At 39.1% G+C, this 25,926-nt stretch overlaps 1 protein-coding gene and 1 non-coding gene across 9 annotated transcripts in view; both read left to right on the top strand.

Annotated features, from left to right (window-relative positions):
• Tnrc6b (trinucleotide repeat containing adaptor 6B) overlaps positions 1-25,926 on the top strand; it is a 227,315-nt gene that overhangs the window by 144,613 nt on the left and 56,776 nt on the right. For all 8 annotated transcript variants that reach the window (XM_010612493.2, XM_010612497.3, XM_010612528.3 and 5 more), the window contains 2 exons: positions 18,581-18,668; positions 23,773-23,794. In XM_010612493.2, the coding sequence (XP_010610795.1) occupies positions 18,581-18,668; positions 23,773-23,794 (110 nt within the window). The remainder of the gene's footprint in view (positions 1-18,580; positions 18,669-23,772; positions 23,795-25,926) is intronic.
• On the top strand, positions 24,517-24,624 carry LOC117287016. Its single transcript, XR_004518197.1, has one exon. It is a non-coding gene; the product is annotated as a U6 spliceosomal RNA (small nuclear RNA).

Raw genomic sequence — 25,926 nt, 5'->3', positions numbered from 1 at the left:
CCCCTGGGCATTTTTCCTGCATCTGTCCCTAAGGTAGGTGTCCTGTGTGTGAGGATTAGATGGTTAGGGGTGGGGGAGCAAGGAGTCCTTATATGAGGTCATTCAGATAAGGAATTTTAATAGCTAGTGTCCTGAAGTTAAGGTGTCCTGGCTTGTCCATTTCTTTTTCCATTTTAAGATGTTACTAGGAGGCAGAGTGATTCTTCCTAATACGTAATGGAGATACTTTATTGGGAGACTCCTGACTATCTCTCCTGTGCAACTCTTTCTTTACACCCTCATGTAGCCTCTCCTGGAGGTAAAAATAGGGAATCTCTGAATTCTATAGATCCATTTGTCGCTCTTTGTGGAGGAGGATTTAATTCTACATGGCTGATCTGGGACAGTCTGCGTCTTCACTTTTGGAAGTACCTAAAGTTACCGCTTTGAGCCACTATGCAAAATACTAAAGTGTCACACATAAAAAAGGTTTAAAATGGATGGGTAGATGCAGGGGAAGTTTCTTGACTATTTTGGAACAAGTAGAAGGAATATAGTCATCTCTGTGGTGAGGTATGTGAGCCAGAAGCCAAGAAGAAATGAGACTCCTGGGGGAATGGAGGGTTCTCACACTGGCTCCTGGGCATCTGTGGTGAGGCCTTAGGCGTTTGTCTTTGAAATTCAGGATGATATTCCTGTCTTCACTATTCCCTTGGCTTCAAATCAATTTTATGTTACTTATTCAAATAAAATAAATTGCCTTTTACTATTTTAAATTTTTATTTGGTGATAGTTGTATATGGACATTCACATGGAATTGTAAGAAACAATCTTGTGTACTCTTATCCTAGTAAACACCTAGTATTCACATTTTGTTGTATTGCCTTTTTAAAATTGAAACTAATTAGAAAGGCTTGTTCCGCTGTCTACAGCCCCTAGCTTTTCCTTCTCCGACCCAGTAGTAGTATTTTTTTGTTTCCTTCTAAGGTGTTTCCATTCACATATAAAAAATTGCAAATAAACTCCCCTTTACACAGTATTTAAATACATTTATTTGCATCTTGCTTTTAAAAATTAACAATATATCTAGAAGACTAATCTTCGTTAGTACAAAAAGTGTTTCCTTTTATAATTGCATAGTATTCTCATGTGAATAAAGTTTAGACCTTTTCTCATCCTTTTATATTACAGACATTGTTGCAGTGAATATCCTTTGCACGCACATAATTTCCCACAGGTGTAATTATTTTGCTATGATTAATTCTTAGAAGAAAACTGGTTGGGTCAAAGACTATATATTTTGATTTTGATCAATAACTACCAAATTCTTTTCCACAGTGTACTAGATTTATTCTCACCAATAATATGTGAATGCCTTTTCTTCTGTCACCTTTGACAGCACTGTGTTATTACCACGTTTCATCTTTCTCTGTGAACTATTCATTTCCTTCACCCCTTTTCTCTTGGATTGTTGATCTTTTCCTTGTTGATTTATAGGAGCTCTTTATGTAGTGTAGATCCTAGCACTGTGTGATATAAATGACTGATGTTTTCCCCCAGCATATGGACTTTGTTCCTGGCAAGTCTTATCATAATAATTGTTTTAAAGTCTTCATATAGTCACATCCAGCCATCATTTGTTTATAGCCTTTGAGTTTATTTCCTACTTAGAAAGGCTTTGTTCACTCTTCAATTTGGAAAAAAAAACAATTAGCCACAGTTTCTTTGAGTGCTACATGGCTTCCTCCCTTTCTCTTTCATCTATCTAGAGTTTGTTTTCATGTAAGGAATGAGGTATACAGATCCCGTTTTATAAAGAAAGTCCTATGTGGGTCTTGAGTGCCTTCTCGGGAATGGAGTGTGTGGTACCCACAGCTCTTTCTCTGTTGCTTTATGAAAATCAGTGTTCAATGTGAAAGAGGACTCCTGAAGTACTAGTCGTAGCAGCCTAAGTGTTGGCCCTTGTTAGATGTATCAGCACAGTGACTCTTCAGGATAAATTGCATTTACCACCACATTTTTAGATGCAGAAACTGACTTAGGCCATACAGTTGCCTAAGTTCTTACCATTTGTAGCGTCTGTTCATAAACTGTCCGACTCCAAAGCCTGGGGTCTTCCTCTTTATCTGACTACAGTGTAGAATGGGGGCGGGGGTACCCTGGGAGACAGGACTGCTTGTTGTAGTTGACCATGCCTGGTTATAGAACTTTGAAGATGATCTCCTGAAACACTAAGAAATTTTTAAAATGCTGTATGCATTCATTAATAGAATCCCTAGATCAAATGATATATAGAAAGGATACTTCTTAACTAAAGGGGAAGAAAAGGCCTTTTGATAGCTTGTTTAAGTGAAATGCTTAAGTATTCTCTTAGAAAAACATGGTACTGACACAGTGCTGTTACTGAGATTGTCTACTGAAGATGACAATGCTAGATCATTCACTAAACATTTATCAGCCATGCATAGGTAGAAATTAGATGCTACACTGTGTCTATAGGAAGTTGGATGTCATTTTGAATGGGATTAGACATCTTGTATCTGATCCAACAGGTAGAGAGGATGGCTTGTTACCAGAAGGCTATTTATAAGTCATCTGTGAGATTTTGAGTCATTTTCCGACTAGTGTGTAATTTTAGTTGAAGAACTTGGGTCATACAATTTCACAAGTCAGCTGTACACTGTCATTCTTTGTTTTTCAAATGGCTTGCCTTTCAAAAACACATTTCCCTCAAGGTAGTTCAGTTATCATTCAGTTTGCTAAATTTACATGACAACCGCTGGCACACCAGAAAAGGACTTTACATTTTTACCTTTCTGAAAATAGAGCACAAATTAAAAGCATTGAAAGTAGGGTACAACTGTCACCTTTGGAATCCAGAATTCAGAGTTGGTTTTCTAATTGTTTTCAAAACCCAGAGGAAGTGTCACAAATAGCACCCTTTCTCGGAGAATTTCCAAAGTTAGAATAAAAGATGCAAACTTAATAGAATGGGAGGGATGCAGTATAATCGGAAAGCTTGCATGCAGCCTGTCTCAGCTGTTTGCAGTAGACACTGTGATCCCTATGGAAAGTCTGAATCTCTTCTGTTTAATTTCTGACATCAAATACTGTACTTGGTTTTATTCTTAAGTCACAGGTGTAGAGAAAACCACTTTCCTTAAAGGACCACACAGGACAAGACTCTTCTGACCCCCCCCATGAGGCTTTGTCATGTGGACATCACCCCTGCTGTTGAGGACACCTGGTCAGGACAGCCAGAAAATGTCCTGTTTGAATTCACTTCCTCCTTTTGATTTGTAAATTTGAATGATGCTTTTAAAGATTTTCATGGCATTATTTAGCCCCATTTCTGCCACGTGAAAGTGCATCCTTGAGAGGAAGTGACTTAGTCTGGGAGAGGGGGCCAAGGATAATGCTCCTAGTCCCTTCCTCTGTGTTGGCAGCGGGAGTTCCCTAGAACCACTGGCTTCTCCCCAGGGCACGCCCAGACCCATGCTTCCCTTTTCACTTCTTGAGAGAAGAGGTCCTGCTATTTGTTGACTTCAGGCCACTTTAAGGTCCTGGCCACTGAGTCACTGCCTGATGCTTTTGGATACCATGCACTTGGACAGTCAGATGTCACATATTAATTGGTTTACACTTCCTTTTATTACCATAAAAGACACATTTCCATTAATCCTCTCTGCCCCCTCCAGTATACAGAATACTCTTCTGCTTCAAACACATTTATGCCATCATCTGTGGGAATGTGTCTTTTACTGTAGTAAGTTACTTTAAATTTGAAACATTCGCTGTGTTTTGTTTACCTTGTGTATGTGCTGGACCATGTGTGGAGACACCCAAAAGAAAAATAGCAACAGCTGGGCATGGTGGTGCACACCTTGTAATCTCAGCGCTTGGGAGGCTAGGGCAGGAGGACCACCAGAAATTCAAGGCCAGCCTAGGCTACATAGCAAAATTCTGTCTGGAAAAAAGGAAATAAGGAAATAATATAAAAATGAAAGCTCCTGAATATTCATGAGAGCAGTCCCCTACTACTGTTCATAAATTCTCAGTTCTAAATACTAGCCTTGGAATTCTGGGCTCTGACCGATGAGCTTATTCTCTTTCCTGTTGAGGAACCATTTTTTTTTTCTTTTTATTGAGTTTATTGGTATAATCTAGGTATACAATACAATTACATTCATCATTGGGATTCTGTACCTTTACATAATAGGTCTTGATTCTCATTTTTTTCCCCTTGTCCCTGCCCTCCCTTCACCCCCCTCCTCCCCTCCCCATTTACAAACACTTTATTTCCATTTTTTCAGTTTCTCATATTTTTTCCCTCTCCTTTATTACCTTTTCCCCACCCTTCCCACTTTCCCTACACCTTTAGCCCTTTACTTCCTATTTCACATTATTAATTATCTCATTAGGATCCTGTGTACTATTATAGTTTTTCACACCAAAGAAACTATTCGGTATTTCAGTTAAAGAAATCTCTGTATGAACATTAAAAATAGGGAATCCTAAAATAAAACTAAAAAGGAAAGTAAAAGAGAAAAGGCAGTGATGTAACATTAAAATAATCCTTAATTCTGGAGATGAAAATGGTCCCTGAACATATTTAAATTGCTTCTCGCTTATAGTCTTATCTTATTCTTTTTTTCATTATTTAGAGAATACTTTATTAGTTTCTGTGATCAAACCCACGTAGATATGACCTTACATATTTAGTATGATGTGTTACCCCCGTACACATGGAAAAAAAATAAAAATAAATTAACATTTCTAGACCAATATGGTTGTCCATTTCTGTACAATGCCAAGTCAACACAGTAAACTGGGATGACTTTTTCCAAAGTTGCCAGCACCGTTAAAGTTTCCCAAAATTCAATTTATATATGTATTTATATAAAAAGACTAATAATAGTATGTTATGCATCGATAGCAGCAACAGCTTTTCCAGGGAGGAACCATATTTTATCAGGCCCCCCTTTCTCATTTTTTTTTTCCCCAATTCTTTGCTGTCAAATACTGAAGGTCTAGCATTTCTCTGGCATTTGTGGGTTTGTCTGGCCCTTAAGGTTTAAACAGTTTTTAGTGGTTTCAGACTGTAAATATTAGAGTATGTGGTGTGGTCCTCATCACGATGGTGTAGAACTACTCCTAACGTTACACTGTCGTTAGGAGCCTAGCATATGAATTGTAGTGTATGGGAAAATAACTTTCAGGAGTAAAACGTGAGATGATGTTAATAAAGATTCACTCACTGGACCTTACCTTAAAACCTATGGATCCTTTGAGCTTAAAAGCCTTATTTGAAAGCAAATAAAACCACAAGAGTACAGTAGTTGGAAAATTATCAGCCTTGATTGAGTTACTCTACAGACACAGCATGTAGGTGGTACTGATTGAATGGAAGTTTAGGAAGCTGATGTAGATCCTGATCATTTTCAATGATGCAAAGAATCAAAGCAATGAGATGCGAAGGTGAAAGTCTAAAGGTTCAGATGTTTGGCTTATTAAGCCTCTCTTACAGGAGAGTTTGTTACCCTGAAAATGAAACTTTATACCCGGTCAAGGAACACTATCCATTCAGGTGCTCTATTTAAAGATTTGCAATCTTGGGGAACAGAACACACACCTAGAGTGAAATTTCACCCAATAAAGAGATCTCACTTAGAGGGCTGGATCAGTCAGGATTCTGTCAGCGAAGCAGAGACCAGTTTAGGAACATCATACACAGCCAAAGACTCTTGAAAATCCCAGTTGTTGATGTAAAATGAACATAATAAACTGGTTATATTTGAAATGTGTAATTTGATACTTTTGGATTATGTGTGCAAAAGATAATGAGTCATCTTTCACCTCTCACAGTCTTCTTTTGCCCATTTACTGGTAAAATTTTGCTCAGCTGCAAGTAATGATTGATCTATTTTTGGTCACTAGATTTACATTTTTAAGAATTTTTATAAAAACTACATACTCTTGTTTGGCTTCTTTCATTGGATATAATTATTTTTAGGTTTATTCATGTTGTGTATATCAGTTCATTGAACTCATTACTGAGTAGATTTTGTTGTATGCTGTATCATAATTTTTTTGGGGGGGGATACCAAAAATCAGACTCAGGACCTTGCACTTGTGAAGCAGGCGGCAGAACCACTGAACTAAATCCCTGGCCCTGGATTCACTCTAAATGCAGGTTGAGCTATTTGTAGTTTTCAGTTATTACAAATAAAGGTTCTGTGAATATTCATTTAAAAGTCTTTGTTATTTTCTTTTCTCTGGGACAAATGCCCAAAAGCAGAAAGACTCAGTCATATGGCAGGTGTATATGTTTAACTTTTTAAGAAACAGCCAAACTGTTTTCCAGAAGTTGTGCCATTTTATATCCTTAGCATGAGATAGTCTAGTTGCCAATGCTAGGTATGGTCAGTTTTAAAGTTTTGGGGTATGCTAGGGGGCAAGGGGAGTGAAGGAGAGAAGGGAGGGCAAGGGAGACAGAAGTCATCTTATTTTGGTATTAATTTGTTTTTTCAAAATGACTAATAATCTTGAATACCATCTTACATGTTATTTGCTAAATGTGGACCTTGATATATGTTCAGATCTTTTGCTCATTTTAAAAATTGGGTTGCTGAGAGTTCTTCACATATTCTGAACAAATGACCAGATAAGTGATTTGCAAACACTTTCATTCGGCCTTATCTTTTCACTCTCTTAGAGTCTTTAAAGAGCAGAAGTTCTTAATTTTGATGGGTCAGATTTATCAATTATTTTTCTTTCATGGTATGTGCTTGTGGTGCTCTATGTAAGACATAGTTTGCTTAGCCCTAAGTCATAAAATTTTTATATATTCTTCAAGAAATTGTACAGTTTGGGGCTGGGGATTTAGCACAGTGTTTCTTCCCCTTGCCTTGCAAGCAAAAGGTCCCAAGTTTGATCTCTGGTACCAAAAAAAGAAAAAAATTGTATAGTTTTAGTTTTATGTTTAGTTCCATGGTCCACTTTGAGTTAATTTTTATACAGTGCAAAGCAGGGATTGAGGTTCATTTTTTAAAAAAACATATACCTATCAGTTCTAGCACCATTTGTTGAAAAAAGTAGCCTTTCTTCATTGAATTGCATTTGCACTTTTTTGTAAAATATGCTTACAAGAGTTATTCTGTTTCTGGACTCTTATTTTATTCTGTTAACCTTTTTGGTCTATCTTAGTGCCGGTACCATACTGCTATGATTATTACAGTTTTACCGTAGTCTTGATGTCAGGTCACATAGAAGTCCTTCAGCTTTGTTCATTTGAAAAATTAGTGGCTATTCTGAGACCTTTACATTTCTGTATGAAGTTCAGCTAGAGCTTATCAATAAAAAAAAAAAAAGTACTGCTGGTACAAAGCTACTAATGCTAAAAACAGCGTGGTACTGGTACAAAAGCAAACTTGAGGATCAGTGGAACAGAATAGAGGATGTAGAAACAGCCTCATGCACATTCAACTGTTTGATCTCTGACAAAGGGCTCTAAAACAAATTGGCGGAAAGGTAGCCTCTTTAATAAATGGTGTGGAAAACTGGGTCTCCACATACAGAAGATTTAATGTAGAGCCATGGTTCTCACCATGTAATAAAGTAAAATAAAAATAGATTAAGAACTAAGAGTTAAACATTTAACCTGCTGGAAGATCCCAATGATGAATGCTTCTGTGCAGTATACTTAAAAAGTGTCAATGAAAAAAATAGCTGAGGGCCAGGGATTTAGCTCAGTGGTTTGGTGGCCTGCCTTGCAAGCGCAAAGACCCGAGTTCAATCTCCGGTACCAAAAAAAAAAAATAGCTAAATGCTCTTTACATACAATGGAGTACTGCTCTGCAATATAAAGAAAGATAAACTTGAGTCTTTTGTAGGAAAATGGATGTACCTTGAGACCATAACATTAAGTGAAATAAATTAGAACATAAGCTTAAATAGCATATGGTTGCTCTTATGTGAGAAACCTAGAATAAAAAGAAAAAGAAAAGACATAGAATAGGGAGTAGGGAGATAGATCAATCGATCGATCTCAGAGTGGAAGGGGGATCAAGAGATGGGAGGAGCAACAAGGGGAGGAAGGGATAGGATATGAAAGGAATTGGATTGTGTTGTGTTCATTTACCAACTCCACACAAAGGTTATAAACATTATGTACTGCAAACGTACCAATAAAGGGGGGGGGGGATCAAGAGACGTGTGGAGGGGGGAGGGTCGGAAGAGAAAGAGGATGAAAAACAGAATTAAGATGTGTTAGGTACATATACCAACTTCCCACAAGGAATGTAAACATAGACTACACACATGTACTAATAAACTGAAATAAAACTGCTGTTAAGATTCAGATAGAAATTGTGTTGAATCTATAAGAATGTATATCTTAAAATTTAGCCTCTGGTCCATGAACATGTTATACCTTTCCTTGGTCAGGTGTATGGGGCTTGCGTGTTTATGTCACATATACCCCAGAGGGTTTTCCAGTTTGTTTTTAAGTGCTAAGACCTGGGATTCCCTTCTCCAAAGTGGGAAAGTTATGATGGAAGAAATGTGGCAGAGCAAAGCTGCTTGGTTCATGGCAGCCAGGAAGCAGTACAGGGGAACAGTGCCAGAAAGGAAAGGGCCAGAAACCATATGTAGTACCTAAGGTCCTGCCTCTGTGATCCACCTAGGCACACCCAAAAGTGTGCTTTACTGCTTTGCTAGGCGTTTCTTAATCCATTTAAATTGACATGATTAGTAGTCACACACACATTTCTTTGCTTGTACCTCAGAGTATGGAACTTGGGAAATTCATGAAAAGCTTGTAGTCAAAGGCTATGTTGGCAAAAATCTTATTGCCATATTTCTTTGATTCTGAGACATACATTCTTTTACATATGTGATTATTTCAATGGCATTTCATGCATAGCCAGTACTACCTGAATGATTTCATTGTATTTTAAGGTACTTTTGTAATTCAAATACTGATTCCTTAGTTGTTTGCCATTGAAATACTGATAGGTATGACAATGCATACACTTGATGTTGAAGTTATGACTGAAGGGAAAATAACTACAATTCTATATTTTCTTGGAGAGAAGCAACCAACTGCATGCCGGACTTGGTGGAGTACACCCGCAATCTCAGAACTCTGGGAGGCTGAGACAGGAGGACTGAAGGTTCCAGCCCAGCCAAGGCACTTACTGACTTAGCAAGATACTGGCTCAAAATAAAAACCAAAGAAGGAGCTAGGGATTGATTTAGCTCGGTGTGAAAACCCTGGGTTCAATCCCTAATACCACAAAATTAAATAAAATGGGGCTGGAGGTATACCTCAGTGGTAGAGTACCTTTGGGTTTGATCCGCATTACAGAAAAAGAAAGAGAAGGAATGAAGGAAGGGAAGGAGAAGGAGGTGAGAGGGGAGGGAGGAAAGGAAAGGAAGGAAGGGTAGAAGAACCAGAGATGATAAACAGGAAGATTAAAAAAAGAAGACTTAAGTGCATTATGCCTGTGCAACTCAAATTAAGGTCCAGGGCCTAGGAGCTAGTTAAAAAATAAAGAGTTGTAAGTCTCATCCTAGACATATTAAATAAGAACCTGCATTTAACTCACTCTCTTTGAAAAATGTTATTTTACACAACTTCAAAAGGAAACCAACCCATATATAGCAGCTGTGTTATGTTTTGTTGCTGACATATTACCTGACATGTCACAAGATTGATCTTCAATAGGAGAAATTTCTGTGTCCTGGATTAATGAAAAATGCATTTACTTATTTTTCTAGATTTAATGTCATTGCTTTCTTCCTGTGAGCCACTCAATCTCAATCTCTAGGACTTTTATGTCCCAGTGCTGTTTGGCTTTGCCTACTAATTTAATATCATGTACAAATTACATTAGCATCCCATTAAATTCTCTCAGTTAGATCTAGCAAATAAAAGAAAAATGTTAAGCACAAATCCACCACAGATATTTGAAGCACTCTGCTATGTAATTTCCTCTGCCTGAATGGATATATTTCAACATGCTCTCTCTTTTGTGCATTTTTAATTAAAAACGTTCTAAATGGATACTTGGAGACTTTGCTTAACTCTTCATTGTACACTTTTTATTAATTTTTCTTTCCTTAAATAAGCATGTGGTGTTATCAGTCCTTAACTGGTAATGATTGCTGATTGTTTTGTGCCTGTTTATCTTCTGACTGTTTTATAAAGTGCCAAGATTACTTTTTGTCTTTTAAGGAAGCACATGATTGTATAAGTATTACATTAGGTGCACTTTGAAAACTTCTATCTACATCTTTGTTGGGCAGAGTTTTTAGTGTGTAGATAGTAGCATGCACTTCATGGTGTATGGGGCTTATCAGATGATGATGCCATCTTGCAGGTCCTGGAGAAGCCAGAGGTCAATCAAGTGCCTGCTAGGACCACACCTCAGTGGCGTTCCAGAGGGAACTTCTTCCTCTTCTCGAACTTCCAAGAAACTAATTTAACAGCTGTAGGCGCTAGGACCACATCATCCCTATCCTACTGCCTGACAAGATGGGTGCCCTGTGTGTTCCCTACTGAAGTCACCCACAAGTACCCTGTATCGGCAGCATAAATGATATCTCTATACCTAGCCGTAAGACTATCTGGGAAATAGGCCAAAAGGAGCTTGGAATTGGTATTGACCAAACTGATGTGCACACCACCACAAAAGTGAAATACAGGTTATATAAAATTCTTGGTTAAAAGAATTGTTTGTTAGGGCCAGGGTTGTAGCTCAGTGGCACTGCACCTGCCTGGCAAGTGCAAGGTCCTGAATTCAATATCCCGTACCAAAAAAACAATTGAATTGTAAATTATGTGGAAGAGGACCCATTTAAATAACCATGTAGTATTAGGTACCTAATATACTGTACTTAAGACAAGGAACACTTAAGACTGTAACAATTTTAACATAGTAGGGTGACATGAAGAATATTTTTGGAAATGTATTTCTGTGACTGAAATGTTTAAGAAATATATTTCTTAAACAGTTTGTAAGCTTCCATTTGACTCCTGTGTGACCTTCATAAAGAGCTGTTAACAAAGTTGTTTAAAGTAGAGGATCTCTTGAAAAATTTTTAAATAGGAGTCTTAAAAAATGAGCCCGTGTTTGAAGCTATTTTCCTCGTCTTTTTTTATTAATGCATATTGGTCATTCATATTAATGGATTTCATTTTTGACAGATTGATACGTGCACATAACATACTTTAATTACTATCACCCCCTGAAACTTTTTTAGTGACATATTTTTACTTTTTTGTGACATTTTTTTACTGCAGTATTTGTCGATTCACATCCAGTTGTTAGAAGAAACATAGAGGGATTCCATGGACTCTTAACCCAGTTTCTAGCAAAGGTAACTCCGTGCAGAACAATCAACATTTTGGCATTCATATGATCCATGAGTCATAGATTTCTCCAGTTTTGTATTTCTGTATGTGTTTTGAGTTCCATACAGTTTTATCCAGTGTAGGTTCATATATTCACCACCACTGTCAAGGTCCAGAATAATTCTGTCACCACAAGGATTACTAATGTCACTTTTTTTTTTTTATAGCATGCCTCACCCTCACCCACAACCTCTGCAATCAACCACTAGTGTCAGAAATGTTACATAAATGCCACTACACAGTACATAACCTTTGATATTGCCTTTTGTCACCGAGTGTAATTACCTTGAAATTCGTCCCAGTCTTTGGTGTATAAATAGTGTGTGTCTTTTTATGGAGAACCTCTTTTTACTGGTTTGGTGTTGGTTTGCCTTTGGCATGTTTCCCACGTTGGGTGGATTGCTGTATGGTCTGGTCTGTTTGCCCCAGTTGTGTGGAGATAGTTATGAACTCTAGAGCCAAAGGCTCTGCCACCCTTACCACAATGGTGGGAATGGAATTTGATGCTGCCCTGGCCAATTTTCCAGACCTTAAAGAAAAAAAACATGCTCCTAGATACCTGGAGCCATTTTCCTGTAAGATTGAGCCCTGCCTATCTGAATTGAGGTGCTTGACATTTGTTCTCATCAGGTTGCTGGTGGGCATTACTGCTTTCCAGCCTGAGATTGTCATCCCTCCTTCTCCTTTATGCTTGACACATTCAGGAATCGTTGGTCATGAGTCTAGTTTGTGGTCTCTTACCTGGATTAGCCCAACCATGATAAGTTCACACATCTAAGGTTCAGGTACTTCAAATACATCAAAGGCTCTGCAAGTTCTCCTCAGAGAAGGATCTCAGAGCCTAAAGTGTGGTAAGGATGGAGGACGTGAGCAAAGACAGCACAGCCTCCTTCCTGCCCTGGAGAGAGGTGCCATCCAGGTTGTGAGGCAGGAAACGGCTGTGGAAAGAGTTGAACTGAGAGTGGCAGGAGGGGTGGCAGCACCATCCCTCATGTGCTGCTGCAGTCTTGGCCAGGGCCGAGGCATCAAGGAGGTACTGAATAAAGTGCAAGGGAAGCTTTCAAATGGAGACCTGGGTGTTTTGGTGTGGGTGAGGCTGTCACACAGCTCAGGAAACTGAAGGGTGTGTGAGTGGAAGGGTAAAAGAAGAGGGTGTGCCTGTTTCTGCCCTCGAGAAATAAAGCCCCAAAATTCAACCAAGCATTTTCCTGTCTCAGAACCACTCATTCATCAGGTTTCTTTGGAGTGAGGGGTCTTACAGTTGCCTAGGCTGGCCTCCAGTGGTCTTCTGGCCTCAGCCTTCAGAGTAACCAGGACTATAGGAGCACATCCCAGCACTCCCAGATCATTTAGATCTCCTTGAATATCATTATATCACAGAAGTAGTGAATATCTCTTGTTCTCAGTCCCTTCCCTCTTGGACACTCTGTAGACCTTTACCCAGCTTTAGTTCCGTTGTGGGATGTCAGGGCTTCCTGGTGTTTGTTTTGTCTGTGCTATCTACGGTGTGCAATCCCTGAGGAGAGGGACTCTCTTCTGCCACTGCTACATCCCTAGCACTTGGATCAGTGCTCAGCACATCATAGTCACCCAGTATATATTTAGTGGGTGACTTCCTTGTTTGGAGTCTTTCTTCAAACATATATCACCCAGTGGAGGGGTGGAAAGTGACGCTTACTCTTTTTTATTTAATTCCCTGCTGTTCTGGGGATTGAACCCAAGACTTGTGTCTGCCAGGAAAGTACTTTACCACTGAGTCACACCCCAGCCCTACATTGCTTACTCTGTCCTGCATTTCAGTGACCTTTACCTGGACACCCTTCTGTGTTCCCAGTACTTGTGCAGGGTACACGTGACTGAAAGAGTCAGACTGATCCCTGTGTTCTCCACTGTGTTCTCCCTGTGTGCTGGTCTCTGAGGAGGAGGCATGCTAGTCATCTGCTGGAAGAGGTGGCAGAAGATGGGAGGTTTCATGAGTTGGGTTCCAGTCCCAATTTGATTCCTTATTTGAAAGATGTACACTGATCAGTTTGAAAATGCCTTTACTCGGAGAGCTTCACCTCTCTGATCTCATCTCTGCCACCTTCTCCCTTGCGCCCTGTGCTGCACCCTGCTTGCCATATTTCAGACAAGTCATCTTGCTTCTTTATATTCACCATTATCTCTGTCTGTAATATTCTGCTCCTGAGAGCCACACTGACCAGTCTCACCTCTGTGGCCTCCATTCTTTTGTGTGTGTGTGTGTGTGTGTGTGTGTGTGTGTGTGTGTGTGTGTGCTACTGGGGATCAAACTGGGGCTCTTGTGCTTTCCAGGAAGGCAGCGGAACCACTGAGCCAATCCCTGGCCTTAGTGGTCTCCATTCTTATGCCACCTTGTGGGAATGGCCTTCCCTAACCATGCTGTAGAGGGTGGGGCCCTCTCCCCTGCCCTTCTCCATCAGCTCACTGTGCCCTGGCCTCCTTGGGGCACTCCTGCCCCCTGAAATTATGCTTTATACATAAATTTTGTTATCTTGTTTGTTGCCTATCCCCTCTGCTGCAGGGTAAGCACCCTGGTTTTCTGTCATATCCCAGAGCTTAGAAAAGTGCTCAGCTCATGTTAGATACCTAAAGTATTTTAAAGTGTAGATTTGAATGAGAATTTCTGTCAGTGGTTCTTAATCTTAGCTACATATTAGAACCCTTTGGGAGGGGGCTTAAAAAATCCTAGCGATTTCTGATTGTTCTGGAGTGCTTCCTGGGCATTAGTTTTGTGTTTGTTATTTGGGTTTCGTTTTGTTTTGGGAACAGTCTTGAATGTACAGAGTTTGAATGTGTATGATTTTGAAAAGCTCCTTTTTTTTTCCTGAGTATTGGAGAATTAAACTGCTGACCATCATTTGCAGCCCTTTGTCAGTGCTGTCAGTTGTTTTAAGAATATTGTCCTGTAGACCCACAGTGTAATCATCACAGGAAAAGATCACCACTGATACTTCACCACTGACTCCCCCGGCCAAGGTGCCCCATTGGCCCTGTGTTGTCACCTTAGTCTTTTCCTATTCAGAACAATTCCTTGTGCTTTTCTTGACTTTTGTGGCTTGAAACTTCTAAAGATTGCAGACCAGTTATTTTATAGGATGCCTCTCAATGTGGAATTGTCTGGTAATTCCTTATAATAATATTCAAGTTGTTCGTATTTGAAAGGAATATCATGGTGGTAACCTTCTGTTCTCACATGTCCTATCAGGAGACTCGGTTTCAGTTTGTCTGGCTGCTGAGGACACTCACGTGGGTTACTTTGTTAAGGTGGTACTTCTTCCGAGCTTCTCTTTTTCTGCAGTTACTCTTTTCCCTTTTAAATTAAACAATATTTTATGTGGAGGTGCTTTGAAACTAAGTAAATATTCTATTTCTTGTCACCTAATGCTTCATTTTTTTCTGCATATATGGATTTGTGTTTTCCTAATTTATACAATAGTTTATAAGCTTTTATTGTTATTCATTTTGATAGCTGTTTCATCCTAGATTATCCCCTTGAGCCCCCTTCAAGCTGTCTTCTGTGACCATTTAACCTGTTCCTTCATTCCTTGAGTACTTTCTTTGTGGCAGATATACATCCTAGGTTCATCTTGGACTTTCCTTGCCCTAGCCCCAGAGTTAGCTTGTTTTCCCAAAGAACTCTGGTTCTCTAGTGAATAATGGTATTTAGAAGCCCTAATTCTAGGTGGTAAGTCAGTTTATTACCATTTGGATGGTGTCTGCCTTTCCTTCTTTCTTTCTTTCTTGGATGTTGCTTGTTTTGACAGCTGTCATAATGGCAGAGCTAGGGAATAACTCTCTTCTTAAGTGTGTATATGTGTCTGTGTAGTGTGTGCATGAAGCAAAGTTACATCCATATGTATAGTTGTATCTTTCCCCATATCTCTATATTGAAAATGATGAGTTCATGCTAATAACTAATTTATATCCTTTTCATTTGTGTAATTCCTTTTTCAGTGGTATGAAACCTGGATGCTGGTTACTTATTGGTCATTCCCTCTAATCAGTCTCCTATTACCACTGTCTGAATGTCTTCCTCACTCTGCTTAGGCTCTGACTTGGCATAGGGTTTTTTTTAAAGCTTCCCAAATGATGCTAATACATAGCCTACATAGAGCACCCCTGAATTAGAAGGAAGGTGACATTTGATTCATTTAAATAAATGGCAGGTTTTTAAAGTCAGAAAAATAAATTCTCCCTAAGGAAGTAAAATACAAGAAGAACATTAAATTTTACCAAGATGCACAATAAAAAATCAGTGAAACCTAGCCTAGCCTGTCTCCTGGAAAGCTTTGAAAAATACTTGTTTTGGAAATAAATGTACATCTAGTGAGTATGAATTTCAGTCCCTTTCTCTGAATTACCTGTTTATAGGGAAAATGTTTGAAAAAGTTAGTTTTTAAAGAATGTATCTCATTAAAGACTTAACTACTTTTTTACACTGCATTTTAAAAATAAATTTTTAATCTTAGAGTAATTTTAGACTTAGAATAAAATGACAACTTGCTTTATAAAGTGCTGAGTATTTAAACACACATCTAGTCTGGGCTGCTCCTTTTCTGTACTTGTTTCACTATAAAATATGGAAGCTTAGTGAGGGTGATGGTGATAGAGAACCACATCTTGTCCTTCTCTTTGCAACTGGAAAAATCAAGAAGCCCTTGGAGCCAAATCTAGCTGTGTCTGTGACCAGCATATCCTAGATGGTCGCCCTCTGGCCAGTTTCAGAGCCCATTTTCAGATCTTGCACTGCTGTGACTCAGTTTTCTCTGAGAGCTCCCCACTTAGACTGATGTAGACATAAGCTGAATCCAGAGAAACCCTGCAGAATCTCTTCCTTGATTGTATTGTTGTTTTGTTTTGTCTTTTGGGGATGGAGCCTCAGACTCACAGCCCTCCTGCCTCATATCTCAGGAGCTAGGATGAGAGTCATGCACCACCAAGCCCAGCAACTTTATTGTGTTTTTAAAGTTTTCACAGACGTTGGTTTTAGAGTGTAGATTTTGCATATTAGGCTTTTGTATATTTATTCCCAGGAGTGCAGAGGAGAAAAGCTAACTGAATATGGAGTCAGTGACAACATATAGGTAAAATGATTTTTTAAAAATTCTTAATTTCTGCTGGGCATGGCGGCACACGCCTGTAATCCCAGCACTCAGGAGGCTGAGGCAGAAGGATTGCCATAAATTTGAGACCAGCCTGAACTACTCTACTACCCAGTGAGTGCATACTGAGTTCAATGCCAGCCTGAACTACATAATGAGACTCCATCTCAAAAAAAAACAGAAAGAAAAAAAATTACTTATCTTTAGGTTAAATTTAACTTTGGATGAAAGACATTACTTACCTATTCATAAGAGCCCACCTCAGTTTTGGTACTCAGTTTCTTTTGTATAGGTTGAGTATATTAAACGATAGGCGTTTTGTTTTTTTCTCAGTACCTCTGGTCAAACTCAGGACCTTGCTCCTGCCAGGCAGGCGCGGTGCCACTGAGCTGCATCCCCGGCCCTAAACTAGACCTTTGAAGACTTGAGTCCTTTAGGAAGTATCTTTGTGATTTTTGCTATTTGCAAACTTACTTCCTTCACACTTTTCTTTTAATTTGATTCACCTTCTAGGTGATATCTGTGCTATCACCATGCCCTTGATGTGTTGAATCACCTGCGAACCTAAGTCATGCAGTATCTGATACTGTGGGAAACTGGGAAGTTGTCCTCTAACTCTTCTTCCACCTTTGAAATTCAGTTAGTTTCATATCTGGGCTTCTTATCTTGAGCATTAAAGTTACAGAAGGGTTGATTTTGTGGTTTTCCCAGTAGATACCTAGAGTGAAAGTTGTTGGCATTAGAATAAATGTTAATGTTTCAGAGTTACTTTTCAAATCTTCATTAGAAATTATGTTAAGATTTTTAGCACATTTCTTCAACTGGAATGTTTATTACCATGTATTTTTAATTTCAAAGGGGTAGAACGAACCCTGATAGATATAATTCATATATACAGGAGGATTCAATTGTGAATTCAACCAAAGGGGATATATTGATTTATAGGACAATCATTATCTATCTTAAAAGCACAGGCATAGCCAAAAACAGTGTCATATGCCCTTTTCTCGCAGTGATGTGGGAGGCTGAGACAGGAGGATCAGCAAGTTTGAAGCGACCCTGGGCAATTTAATAACACTGTGTCTCAAACTTCTAAAAAATTAAAAGGGAAGGGGCAGAGGTATCGCTGAATGGGACAGTACCCCTGGTTTCAGTCCTCGTATTGCAAGCAGATAGAATATTTGGCATATAGAGCAAAGACTTGTATATTTACCACTCTGAAGAGCTCATGGGCAAACAACTAAATTATATACATACACATATTTAATAACTGAGTTAATATATTCTGCATTATTTGTTAAAAATCCTGCGAGGGGGAAAAGTACTGCCAGAAGCCAGCTGTCTTAGTTACTTTTCTCATCGCTGAGACAGAATACGCAATACCCAAAGTTAAAGGAAGAAAGGTTTATTGTAGCTCACAGTTTATAGAGGTTTCAGTTCATAGTCAGCTGACTACAAGGTAGGCTGGCATGGCAGAGGAAAAACAGTCCATGGCAGGCAGAAGGCATCAAAGCAGTGAAGTAGTGAGGAATTAGCAAAGTGAGAAGCAGTGACAGCAGCATCCTCTTTCTATCCCTTGCATTCTATCTAGGCTCCTCACCTTGGGGCAGGTAGCCCTCACATCCAGGGTGGGGCACCCTTAATCCTAGCATCGCACCATGAATCAATCCCAGCATAACATCCTTGATGCCAGCATCACACACCCTAGATCGAGCCACCTCTGAAAAGCTCCATCCATGACCACATGAGATTTTGGGGGACATCTAGATACAAGCCATAACACCAGCTGAATATTGTCATATTCAAATCAGCTCCTTTGCTGAGTACAAATACTTTAATCTTGTGTGTGTTTGTTCTTGTAGATAGTATATAAAAACTACTTTAATAGATTTTTTTGAAACCAGACAATCTAATGTTTTATGAAAGGGGTAATGTAGTAAGTTTTATGCATCTTTCTGGTTTAAGTAAAATACTGTGTTTATGCAGTCAGAGATGAATTTTGCTGTGGAGATGTATTATAAATAAAAATGTGTAACTTTCCGGTATGTCATTACTTTAACAGAGAGAAGGAGCAAGAAAGGGAAGAACAGTTAATGGAAGACAAGAAAAGGAAGAAAGAGGATAAAAAGAAAAAAGAAGCCACTCAGAAGGTGAGTGTAATCGGTTAAGCCTATCTCTACATCTGCCAAACGTCCAGGATAAGTGACTGTCATGGCTGGCTTGGATACTGACATTTTAATATTGCTACTTGGAAGATTAGTCTATTTAAAAGTTTAAAATTTTGAAAGTAGGGAACAGTTTAAGGTCTGCCCTTGTGATCACAAAGTGAATGTTAATAGTGTGGCTGACTTTGTGAAACAACAGTAAACAATATTGAGAAAGGCAGAGTTACCAACTTTTCAACTTTTCCCTATTTGTGTCATAATTCAATCTTGATGAAGCTGGGCATGGTGGCGCACGCCTGTAATCCCAGCACTCGGGAGGCTGAGGCAGGAGAATCTCTGTGAGTTCGAGACCAGCCTGGGCTACATAGTAAGTTCCAGGTCAGTCTCAACTACATAATGAGATATTGTCTCAAAAAAACAAACAAACAAACAAAAAATAAGTCTTGATGAGTTGAGGGCAGTACGGGGATTTAACCCAAGATTGCTTTACCACTCTACTACCAGCCCTTTTAAATTTTTATTTTAACATATTAAAAATTGGGGCCGGGGATTTAGCTCAGCGGTTCAGTGGCCTGCCTTGCAAGCGCAAGGACCCGAGTTCAATCCCCGGTACCCTTAATTAATTAATTAATTAATTAATTAATTAAAAATATTAAAAATTTCCTTCCTTCCTTCCCTCCCTCCCTTCCTTCCCTCAGGACTTTGCATTGAGCTATATCTCTTGCTAAGTCGCCTCAAACTGGCAATCCTCCTGCCTCAGCCTTCCAAATAGCTGAGATTGCAGGCATGTGCTACTACTATACCTGACTTTGATTTTCTTCAGCAGTCTAGTAGACTGACTTTTCAAAACTGGCTAGAATGTTGCTGACGCCTGCCTTACAAGTGTAAGGTCCCGAGTTTGATCCCTGTTACAAAACAAAACACACAACTTGCTAGAATGTGCCTGGGTGTGCTTTTGATTCATTCATAGCACTGTTGTTTAACAATGTCATGTAGAATATCCCTCAAAAAACAGGATTCAGTGGGTCTGCATAGTACTTTAGGGAGTAGAACATCACATGAGGCTTTTAGAACTTTGCCTAGAGAAAGAGATGCTAAATGAAGAGATGGTGTGGACAGCAGTCACCTGTCAGATCTCAGTGGAAGTGTTTGATGCTGTTGGAAGCAGAGAGTACTTAGAATGTCCTGCCCACCCCTTCTAACTGTGTCCCCTGCCCTGGCAATCATCTGCTCTGACTTCTTTCTATTGGTTCAGCAGTGTTGCTGCAGTATCTTCTGGGGAAGAAGAGCAATTTGCTCCCAGCTCTTGTACCTGCTACCTAAAGCACTTGAGAAGCAGGATCTCAGTGCGGGCAAGTTCAAAAGCAGGCTCAGTTGAGGGACATGTAAAGTATTCTGATGTTTGCAAGCAACTCTAGATGTGGAACAGAGGCAAGGCAGTTGGACCCATGCCAATGTGAGGTATGTGGGGCACTGCAAGTTTTCCTAGCATCATTGGATACAGCGATTCTCCTGACTTTTTGAGATACTGCAGTAGATCGATGTGAGGACCAGCATAAAAACAATCCTGGAAATGTCTTCTGAATTCTGTTGCATATGATCCTGTCATATTAGCATGAAATATATTTTTTTCTTCTTGTTATGACTTAATTAAAAGGAACATTCATCATTTGATGCTATAATAGATTGCTGTGCACTTTAAGGTTTTGTCTGCTTTTAATTGTGTGTCTGCTTATAGCGGTGTGTTCCCCATCACATCCTCATGTTGTCAGGGTTCCTGCTTGCAAGTGCTAGTGCTCATCTAAGTTTGTTAAACTTGTTTGAAATTCTAGAGTAAAGGCTGTGAGTAAAGAAGCCAGCTAACAATCCAGAGGCTTTTTTGTACTTCATGTCCAATACACAGCTACGTCCCCCATCCTTGAGGTTGCTGTATGCTGATGCCCATGTTGGGATGTTAGTGGTGTGGCCCCTATGACCTCTGGGCTCTTGCCCTGTGCTTTGCATATCCTGACAGGGTGTGCAGCTGAAGTGATGTGAGTCAGCACCTCAGAAAATGCCTTTCCTCTTCAGAGTACTCATACATTTTGCCTGCTAAATTGGTATAGAAAAATCAATGCACTCTGGGAGTGGACATCTAATAGGCTGGACACCAGGGATCTCAAGCAGAAGCTGCTGACAATAGAGGACAAACAGGGCTGGGGATTTAGCTCAGCGGTTTGGTGGCCTGCCTCACAAGCGCAAGGACCCGAGTTTGATCCCCAGTACAAAAATAAGAGGACAAACAGAGCAATTTTTTTTTTTTTAAGACAGGGTCTCACTATGTAGTTGAGACTGCCCTGGAACTCACTATGCAGTTCAGGCTGGTCTCGAGCTCACAGGGATCCTCCTGCCTCAGCCTCCCGAGTGCTGGGATTATAGGCGTGTGCCACCACGCCTGGCCAGAGCATTTATTTTAAACAATGTGCATTCCATCTTCATTCTTAACATAGATAACGGTGGTTTCTTAAACCAAAAATAGTATCTGGAAGTGATTAATAAATTATACATCTGTAAACTTTGTTGATTCTATTAATAGGAAAGTGATTTAAATAGAGTATGGGTGAATTGGGTTCATTTATGCAGAGGATGTACAAGTTGTCAGTCCCCTTGTGTGCTTGCATCTGCATTGAAAACTGATTAAGAAGTCGTAGCAGAGACAAATCTCCATAAAGTTTTGATGTAGTTATTTATTACCAGTGAAAGCTCCATCATTCGAGGCTGACACATGGCCTTTGGTAGCACTTTGTTATACAGAGCTTTGCATGATTTCAGAATTAAATTCCAGTTTAGCAGCTTCGGGTAGAAAGCCCAAAGCTTACCATGTGATAGTCTCAGTGGTTTCCAACCTTACTGTAAATACAACTAGGGGGCATAAAATGTGCTACAATGTGAAGAACTATAAAGAAGGTGCCAGAGGTTCTATTAGCACACATCAGTGGAGTCTCTTATAAGTGCTTCCACATCTTTCATGCTGTGTACCCAGTGCTTTATCTCTTTGCGTCTGCCTTCTGCTTTAGACTGGCTATAAGTTGCTCAAAGTTTCACTTATTTTTGTATTGCCAGTAGTTAGGGCAGTGCCTGGTGCCCAATAATCACTGAGAAAATGTTTACTTAATAATAAATGAACCATCAAGAATGAATTACGGTGGGCTAGGGGTGTACTCAGTGGTGGAACATTTGCCTACCCTGCACAAAGAAAGAAAAAAAAAAAGGTGACAACACGATTTTCTTAAAGCATTAGCATTTATTCAAAGCTAAAATTACTTCCACACAAAAATTAAACATGAGCTTTACCCACTGTGTTCAATGGTTGTCGCCGTTTGCGCTTTCCAAACAACCATCCCTGAGTAAACCGTGTTAGATTTCCATTCATAAAAGAGGTGTTAAGAAGGCCTCCGTTCATTCATAACGCTCAGGCCACTGAAGGAGCATTGTGTAGTGTTGGCATAACGCACGCTTTGGCTGTCCAGAATTTTACCATCTGGGGGTTGGGTCATTTAACAGAATCCACATTATAAGACATATTTGGCATTATTTGGGTCTTTTGCTTACAGCTGGGGAAAGCACTGACTTCTGTGTAACTGATCTTCAGAATGGCATTCTAAGAAGTATTTATGGTGGTATCAAACCTAAATTACCTTAAGGAATTGGTGTATAGATGTAAGTTCTTGGATACATGGGGATTATAGAGAAATTGTACAAAGAAATTTTCAGTAGAACTGAACTCTATAGCGATTAGCACCAAAAACACATTCATTTAAGATACCGTTCTACAAATTTAGTACAGTAAACTTAGCTTGTCCTTTAACACAGGAATGTGAAAAGCACTTTAGGAGATTCTATGAGTAAATTGTTTAGCTCAGATTCAGGGTCTGATAGAGGTGTGCTGGGATCCATTTCAAGGTGAGCAGGTCAGCTACAGGATGTTCCTTACAAAGATAACTTTTCATGAACCTCCACCACATTTACCCAGTATGACCACCAGCTACAGATAACCAAACCTCTTTCTTTTTTTTAAGAAGATTGCAATATTCATTCATTTTCTAATAATTTTAATCTCAAGAGCCAGGTAACCGATACAAAAGTGCTTTAGTAGATTAACAGTTGGGAAAAGTGAGTCTGAATCAGTCACCCATGATCTTGAAAGCGTAATATAACCACCGCTGAATTCTAGCATATTTCCTGTTGGATGTGTTTCTTATGCATGACTTTTTGTGGCTTAGTTTCTATATGACAGGGTATGTATAATTAGTTGCCATTTTTATTTTACCCTCAATAGTATCAGAAGCAGTTTTCCCTGTGACTCCTATGACAAACATCTCTCCAGACTGTCTAAAACCCACTTTTATATTTAGCCATTCAACCTTTTATGTTAATTACTTCCATAGATGTCTTAGTTATTACACAATATACTTTTAACAAAGCACTGTTTGTTCAAAATATGCATATTTACTTCAGTCTTCTTACTATACTTCATGCTATTTTATATAAACTTTGATGATAACAGCAGACATGTATTAAGCATTGGCAGAGGATATCTTATTTAATCCTGGGAGATACTATTATTATTTCCATTCAGCAGCTAAGTGGAAAATTGAAATCACACAGCCAGGAAGTGGCAAGGCTTGGTTTCGAATTCTACTTGCCTGTCTTGATCTCTGACTCTTTGTGTGATGGGTCCCTGAGTTCTTGGGGGTTTTTTTTGTTTTGTTTTGTTTTGTTTTGAGAGCAAAAGTATTTGATTCTCTGTAGTCATAGCAATCAGAATGGCAGACAACATCTTCATCATTTAATAAAAGTGGAGCACTTTTTAAATTTTTAAATATTTACAACTCTTTCCAGCAGTGGTCATGTAAACTATACCTGGACATAGGGCTACAGTCTGTAGAAGGACATGTGAATTGACTTCCAGCTTCTTTTCCTAGATTTTAACTATGCCTGTGCACTGAATATCTTACAGCTTGACTTACTGGAGTTATCAAAATTATCTTATGGTGTAATAATGAATTAAAAAGTAAATCTCATTTTCTTATATCCATTTGTTTTCCAGGTCACGGAACAAAAAACCAAAGGTAAGGTGGTTCCCCCCCACCCTTTAACTCATTTGAACCTTTTGTGTTTAGAGTTCACACTATTGCTGACGCAAGCCCCTAATCTACTCAAAAGAGTAGGTATAGAGTAATTAAGGTGGGTTGTTTGCAGCCACTGGAAAGCATTAATGACGAATTAAAAGTACTTGTGTGAGTGTTTCTAGTTGGCCTTAAATTTGTTAAGAGGCAAAAAAAGTAAACACTTAGTTTTAAAAGTATGTTGTGAGTCATGATTTTGAACTGAACCTTTTCAAGAGTTTTTAAAGAACAATTATAAAACAACAGCTTTTCATTTTAGATAGGAACTACAGAGTGCATGCGTTAAGTCTGAAATTGGAATGTCACATCTAGAAAGTTAACACTGTCCTGAGCTAGAGACTAGAATATGCTTTTTTAAAAGATAATACATTTTGAGTAGGTTAACTCTATATGACCTGTTAAATAGCGTGATAATGTTACAAACCAAAGCATGTGACCCCCCCCCCAGGTCATTCTCAACCTAAGGGTGCATGTCTTTTCAGTTCTTTCTTTGTTCATTTTTTAAAATTTTTATTGGTATGTTTGTGATGCATAGTAATTTGTTTGGGGGAATTGATAAGTGTATATCATGTCTTGATCATTTTCTGTCTAACACTTTGGATTATATAGTTTTACCTGGTATCTGTCATACTTGTTGTCAGTTCTCCTTAAGAATGGGAGACTTAGTGCTCGCTTCGGCAGCACATATACTAAAAATTTGAACGATACAGAGAAGATTAGCATGGCCCGTGCGCAAGGATGACATGCAAATTTGTGAAGCGGTCCATATTAAAAAAAAAAGAATGAGAGACAATTCTTTGAGATAGGTCCTGTTGCTGACCTGTGTGTGTACACACACATGTACACTCACCCACATGTGATTGTAAATGAGGCATGTATTAAAATAACAGCCTAGACTTTGACAATCCCAGGCTAAGTCCCTAACAGGTACATTTTTAAAAGCTTCACGGGTGACCCTAGGATATAAAGAACACTACCCTAGATGTGAATGATAACCTGGGGGAAAATAAGGGTGATGAGGAGAGGTGATTTCGTCCCTCTTTTTGTTGTTGTTGTTGTTGTTGTCGTTGTTGTTGTTGGACTACCAGGCCAAAGCATGTCACACAGAGTGATAGAAGGACTAACACAAAATAGTGCTAGTTTTTTTTTTTTGTTTGTTGTTTTTTTTTAGGAAACTTAGTTATGGAAACACTCTCAGATAAGTAGACATTACTGTAATGTATTTTGGTTTTTTATTTGTTTGTTTTTTGAGACAGGGTCTCACTATGTAGTTGAGACTGACCTGGAACTCACTATGTAGCCCAGGCTGGTCTCAAACTCACAGCAATCCTCCTGCCTCAGCTTCCCGAGTGCTGGTATGACAGGCATGCACCACCCCGCCCAGCACTGTACTGTATTTTGAATCAAAAGACATGTCAAAGCTGGCCATGGTGGCACACACCTGTAATCCTAGCATTCTGGGAGTCTGAGGCAGGAAGATCACAAGTTCAAGTCCCACCTGGGTAATTTAGCATCTGTCTCAAAATAAAAAACACAAGGGGCTGGGATGTAGCTTACTAGTACTGGGTTTGATCCTGAGTAACACATACACGTTTCCAACTGGGTCTGATACACCTATAATCCCAGCTATTGGAGAGGCTGAAGCAGGATTGCCAACCTGGGAGACTCAGCAGGACCATCTCTCAAAATAAAAAGAGCTAATGATGTAACTCTAGAATGACTGTGGGTTCAATCTCCAGTGCCAACAAAAAGACGTTTTAAAGAAGAATCTAGCTTGGAATTTCGTAGTAACTTAGAAAAGTTACTTAGAGTAACTTAGAAAGTAAACAAAACCATTATTCTAATTCTCTTAATTGGTTAGAGGGGATAGTGTTTTCCCCTTGTTCATTCAGCTAGTTCCCAGCCCCAAAGTAGGCTTTCTTTTGGAATTAACTTTGTAAATTACTAGATTGAAATATAAACTATGCTTTTACATGGTAACAGTGTCATTTATAGTGGTACAGTGTCCATATTATAGGACTTTTTGATGATTAATGGAGACAGTGGATGAGAAAATTGATGTCTTCCTGAGTAGC

Source organism: Fukomys damarensis, unplaced genomic scaffold (assembly GCF_012274545.1).
Source record: "Fukomys damarensis isolate Sample0158 unplaced genomic scaffold, DMR_v1.0_HiC HiC_scaffold_19, whole genome shotgun sequence".
Classification (NCBI taxonomy): domain Eukaryota; kingdom Metazoa; phylum Chordata; class Mammalia; order Rodentia; family Bathyergidae; genus Fukomys; species Fukomys damarensis.
The sequence above is the reverse complement of the archived record's forward strand: the minus strand, read 5'-3'. Positions and strand labels throughout refer to the sequence as shown.